The sequence below is a fragment of the Oxyura jamaicensis genome, unplaced genomic scaffold (genome assembly GCF_011077185.1).
Source record: "Oxyura jamaicensis isolate SHBP4307 breed ruddy duck unplaced genomic scaffold, BPBGC_Ojam_1.0 oxyUn_random_OJ66035, whole genome shotgun sequence".
Classification (NCBI taxonomy): Eukaryota; Metazoa; Chordata; class Aves; order Anseriformes; family Anatidae; genus Oxyura; species Oxyura jamaicensis.
The window spans coordinates 1-6,070 of record NW_023308019.1 but is presented as its reverse complement, the minus strand read 5'-3'; the positions used below and the strand labels follow the sequence as shown (position 1 = coordinate 6,070).

General features: G+C 42.3%; 1 protein-coding gene across 1 annotated transcript; it reads right to left on the bottom strand.

Moving 5' to 3' along the window:
• Window positions 1-1,061: 1,061 nt before the first annotated feature.
• LOC118159047 lies at window positions 1,062-5,779 on the bottom strand (the record flags this gene model as incomplete). Its single annotated transcript, XM_035313687.1, has 2 exons — window positions 5,141-5,779; window positions 1,062-3,881 (listed from the first exon to the last, which is right to left on the bottom strand). Coding segments are annotated over exons 1-2 (3,459 nt in total), but the record flags the coding sequence as incomplete, so codon positions are not given.
• Between the last annotated feature and the right edge of the window lie 291 nt (window positions 5,780-6,070).

Below are 6,070 nucleotides of genomic sequence, written 5' to 3'. Positions count from 1 at the left end.
TATGAATCTCCCATCTCATTATCAAAAGTTGTTTCTTAACCCTAACATTCCCCCCTTTGAAAATACTTCACTCTATTGGGGCAAGTATTTTCATATTCCCCATCATGAGATCGATAACATCAGTATTATGCTTTACTGTGATAAGGGGTTTTCCTGTAATTTGAACGCTTTATTATTAGATCATCTGGTGGTGGTGGGGCGAGATGTTTTGGATGTTCCCTAGCAAGGATTTCCATTATTCGGCGGTTCCATGCACTACTCCTAGTTATTTCTCCCCGTATGCACATGTACATTAACCATATTATAAGAAACACAACTATCAGTAAAATGATCGTTTGTAGGAGAGATCTAACCCATCCTTGTAAGTGAAGTCCTAATCCCTCAAAGATAGCCCCCAACCAGCTTTGTTCAGCTTCATGCTTTTCCTCCCTTAAGTTCTGCTCGATGTGGGCCAATTGGGATATATCATATTCTACATCTGCAGTTACATTAGGGATATACACGCAGCAATGATCTACCCTATCTCTCAGATATCCACATACTCCATGCTCTTTTATTAAAAGCGTATCTAAAGCCATTCTGTTCTGCAAGGTCATTTTAGTAGTGGTCTGCAATTGCAGATTTAGACCTTTAAGTCCTTTCCTGGTCACCATTGCCAATCTGTCCACCTGTGCCATCAAAATATATAGCATTTCTCTATTCCGTGCCTTTCCATTTCCTTTCCATTCATCCCATAATTCTCTTTGTCCTTTCTCATTGTCATAAATTACCTCAGGATCTTGCAGGGAGGGCCTCAGATCCTTTCCCACACAATCCGAGCCTTAAGACAAATTTACTGGAGCATCATTTGCGACCTTGCAGACCAGAGTAGCATTGTTACCAAAATATTCTGTTATACTTCCTTGCTTTTGGGGTATCTCTAAAAATATAGCACTTATTTGGTTATTACACAATGGTACCCAAAAATATGTGAAAACCTTATGCCAAAATCTAGCCATTTATATACTTCGTATCCTCAGTTTAGTAGGACCTATTGGTTGAGCTTCCCAAAGTCTTGGTACCCGTTTCACTCGGGTGTAATGTATCCAGGCATCCACTCCTTCTACCTTGATAGCCGTAAAGGTTGTCAGTAAGACCTGATAGGGTCCGGCCCACCGTTCCTTTAAAGGTTCTTCATTCCAGTTCTTAATATAAACTGTATCCCCTGGTTGAACATCATGCACAGGATTTTTCAGAGACAAAAGTCGGTTCCACACCAGGACACTGCGTTGTCGAGCTAAGGTTTTGCCAAGAGATAAAACATAATTATAAACATCTTGTTTACCACCAATATGCATACTTGGATTTGGCTCAGGAGATTCATAAGGTTTTCCATACATAATCTCAAAAAGGCTTACAGACATTCCACTTCTGGGTTTTATTCTGATTCGTAATAAAGCTATCGGTAAGGCCTGTGGCCATTGTATCTTAGCTTCCTGACAGATCTTACTTATTTGCCCTTTCAAGGTCTGATTCATTCGCTCTACTTGACCACTGGACTGGGGTCTCCACGGGGTATGTAAATTCCAGGAGATTCCCAATAATCTACTAACATCTTTAACCACAGTTGCAATGAAATGTGGTCCCCTATCTGAAGGGATACCTAATGGTACACCAAACCTAGGGATAATTTCCCGTAGCAGCCACTTCACTGTTTCCCTTGCTTGATTGATGCAACAGGGAAGGGCCTCCGGCCATCCAGAAAAGGTATCTACCCCCACTAATAGATACTTATATCCCCTTGTTCTTGGTAATTCTATAAAATCGATTTGCCAGTAATCACCTGGTTCCATGCCTGTTCGAATTCGTCCCATTTCGGCATGTTTTCTTGCCACTGGGTTATTCTTTAAGCAAATTTTACACTTGGACATCACTGCCTTTGCCATTGTTAGCATATGTACTGAGACAATATTATGTTTTAAATAAGTTACCATTGCTTCTGCACCCCAGTAACATTCATTGTGTTTTGTTTGTAATATTTCTCGCATTATCAAAGAGGGTATCACCACCTGTCCGGTAGCAGTCACATACCATCCGTCAGAATTCTTTTGAGCCTTCATCAGTTTTGCCAGCTTCTCATCCTCCTGGGAGTACCTTGGGAACTTTGGGAAGTTAAAACGAGAGAGACCTACCTTCGACGGAATCAAGGCCATCAGTTTCCATACCTTTCGTGCAACCCGTCGAGCTGTCTGATCTGCCAGCCTATTTCCTTCTGCAACTTCTGATGTTCCTCCTTGATGGGCCTTACAGTGCATTATGGCCACTTGCCGGGGTTTTTGCACAGCCGTTATTAATTTCATTATTTCCTCTTGATGCTTTATGTTAGCTCCTTGCGAAGACAGCAGTCCTCTCTCCTTCCATAACGCTCCATGCACATGAACTACTCCAAAGGCATATTTTGAATCCGTCCATATATTCACTTCCTTTCCTTCACTCAACTCTAATGCTCGCGTAAGGGCTATTATTTCTGCCCGCTGTGCTGAGGTCCCGGGGGTTAGAGAATTCACTTCGATTATAGTTCTTGAAGTTGTTACTGCGTATCCTGCATATCGGGTCCCGTTTTCCACAAAACTACTACCATCAGTAAAAAGTTCCCAATCATACCTTTCTAGGGGTGTGTCCTTCAAGTCCGCCCTGCTGGCATACGTATATTCAATGACTTCCATACAGTTATGGTTCAGACTTCCTTCTTCCGGCGATGTTCCTAGAAAAACTGCTGGGTTCAACAGATTAGTTGTGTTTAGGGTCACATCATCCTGCTCAGTTAGTATAGCCTGGTACTTCATCATTCGGCTAGGTGATAACCAATAACCCCCCTTTTGTTCCAAAACTGTAGTTACCATATGTGGCACAAATACTTCAATGCGTTTCCCCAAGGTGAGTTTTCTAGCTTCTTGTATTAGGAGGACTGTACCTGCTACCGCCCTTAAACACGAAGGCCACCCTGCACTTACTGCATCTAACTGTTTGGAGAAATATCCCACTGGTCGTTTCCAGCTCCCTAACCGTTGAGTTAGCACCCCCAAAGCTAATCGCTGTCTTTCATGGACAAATAATTGGAAATCTTTTGACAGGTCAGGCAAACCTAAAGCGGGTGCCTTTGTGAGGGCCTCTTTCATCTTCCTGAAAGCCTCCTTTTGTTCTTTTCCCCAGACAAGCACATGGGCCTTTTGAGCTTCATAGAGAGGTTTAGCTATGAGCCCATAGTCCATTACCCATAGCCTGCACCAACCAGTCATACCCAAGAATGCCCTCAGTTCATGTAAGTTTTGAGGTTCCGGAATATCGCAGATAGCCCGTATTCGATTGACTCCTAATCTTCTTTGTCCTTGTGAAATTTCGCATCCTAAATAAATTACTGTTAAGCATGCAATCTGTACCTTTTCTTTTGAGACCTTATATCCATTCATTCCTAATTGATTTAAGATTTCAATAGTTACCTGGATGCACTGTGATTCCTCCTCGGTAGCTATTAATATATCATCCACATATTGTAGTAACAAATATTGGTCCCTTGGTACCTGGATACATCCTTGCTTAGTCCAGTCTTCTATTTCCTTAGCCAATTGACTACCGAAGAGAGTTGGACTATTCTTGAATCCTTGCAGGAGCCTTGTCCAAGTTAACTGCATCTTCCGTCCGTTGTGCGGATTTTCCCACTCGAAGGCAAAAAGTTTCCTGCTATCCTTGTCAATGGGTATGCAGAAGAAAGCATCTTTTAAATCTATTATTGTAAACCATTTATATTTCTCCTTCACAGATGTTAACAATGTGTAAGGATTAGCCACCACTGGATGGATGTCTTTTGTTATTTCATTTATTGCCCTAAGGTCCTGTACCAGCTATATTCCCATTGGGTTTCTTTACTGGGAAGATTGGGGTGTTATATTCTGATTTGCACTCCTCCAGAATATGGTAATTAATAAATTTGTCTATTATCTTCACTATTCCCAACCTTGTTTCCACTTTTAATGGGTACTGCCTGATCCAAACAGGCCTAACCCCTTCCTTCAACTCTATCTTCACAGGTTGTGCTCCCTTTGATTTTCCAGGTACGTCTGTCTCCCAAACTGTAGGTATGACTGCATCCTCTACCTCTTCTGGTATCTGTGGGACGGCCTTCTCTGTAATCATCAAAATCTGTCCTACTTTTGATTCCGGAACTTTCATAATTAACTCCCCATTCTCGAAGACCAGGGTGGCATTCAATTTCGTTAACAGGTCCCGTCCCAAAAGAGGGACTGGGCACTCTGGCATATACAAGAATTCATGGGTTATCTCTTTACCCCCAAACCGTAAATCGAGGGGTCGAAGGAATGGCCGTACCTCTTCCTTCCCGGTGGCACCTACAATTGTAGTCTTTTTATTCCCCACCTTCCCATCTAATTCATTAAGTACTGAATATGTAGCTCCTGTGTCAATAAGAAACTTTACCTCCTTATTTCCTATTTGGATTTTCACAAAAGGTTCCTTGTCCTCTTTTAACCTGTTATCTAGTCAGCTACTGTATTCTCCCAGCACCATGGCTTTTGCTATTTCTTGATTCTGAAAGAGGTTCTTGGTGCTGGAAAACTGTTGCTCCCTAAAGGGGCACTCATTTTTCCCGTGACCTTCCCTCCTGCAGAATGCACACTGATTCAAACCTAGTCTGTCTACCCTGTTCCTACTGGGACCTGCATATCCTTTCCCTATCCCCACTCCTCGGCTATTAGGATTTCCTCTTCCCTTACCCCTCAGTCCCAAACCTCCTCGCCCCTGAATTACAGCCAGCAAACCCTGTTGCTGTCTCTTGCTTGTTTCCTTCTCCCTATTATTATATACCTTCCAAGCTACCTCTAATAACTTATCCATGTTCCTCAAGTCCACACCTTCCAATTTCTGTAGCTTTTTCCGAATATCTTCCTGTGACTGCCCTAAGAAAATAAGGGCTAGCTGAGCTTTAGCCTGGTCGGTTTCTATGTCCAAATCAGTGTATTTTTTTAGCAGTTTCCTTCAATCTCTCCAGAAATGCGGAAGGTGATTCCGCCTTTTCTTGCCTCACATTATATAATTTCGACCAGTTTATGGTCCGAGGCATAGCATTTTGTACACCAATTTGTACCCAATCCTGATACCTCTTAAGCCTTCTCATTCCCTCCCCAGTATTATAATCCCACTGCGGATCCTCAGTGGGGAAGTTCTGATCAACATTCCCGGGTACCAATCCATTCCGAATATCCTCACGAGCTCTGTCCCTAGCAGCTCGTAATACCATATCCTTCTCTGTTGAATCCATTAAGGTGTCTAGTATTACTTGAATGTCATCCCAATCCGGATTCTGGGTTTTAATTATCATTTTCACCACTCTAGCTACTTTATCAGGATTTTCTCTGTAGGTGCCTGCTGCCTGTTTCCAAATTATTAAGTCTCCAGGAGTAAAGGGCACTTTCACATATATTGGTCCCTCCGTTCCTACTCCCTGCCTGAGGGGAGCAATTATATTCCCTTTTTGTTTACTTGTATCGCATCCTGTCCTTTGCTGCTGCCGAGTCCTATATGATATTGGGGATGTTAAAGTTGGTATTTCCTCCTTTCCATCACTATCACTATCACTATCTTCATCCCCCCTTGCCTTATCCTGACTTAGTTCTGGGGCAGACGGTGCGATATTCAGATCTATATTTCCACTGTCTGTCCTACAGCAATTATTTTCATAGCTTGGTGTTTCATACAATGCCTGTCCCTGGTACAGGCTTGACATTGTTCATTAGCAAATATTTCTAGTACCATTATTCCACAAGCACGCTGCCACTCGGATTTTCTACGCAAATAGAAAAATAACTCTACATATGGGAGTTCATCCAGTTTTCCTTCCCGTTTACAAAACAACATCAACTGTAAAATGGTATTATATTGTAACGTTCCATTTTCAGGCCATTTTTCCTGATCTTCCAATTCGTACCGTGGCCACCAAGTATTACAATAATCAATTAATTTCCCTTTACGCATTTCTTGCCCAAAACTTCCCTCTCTCCAATGGGCTAATAAACAT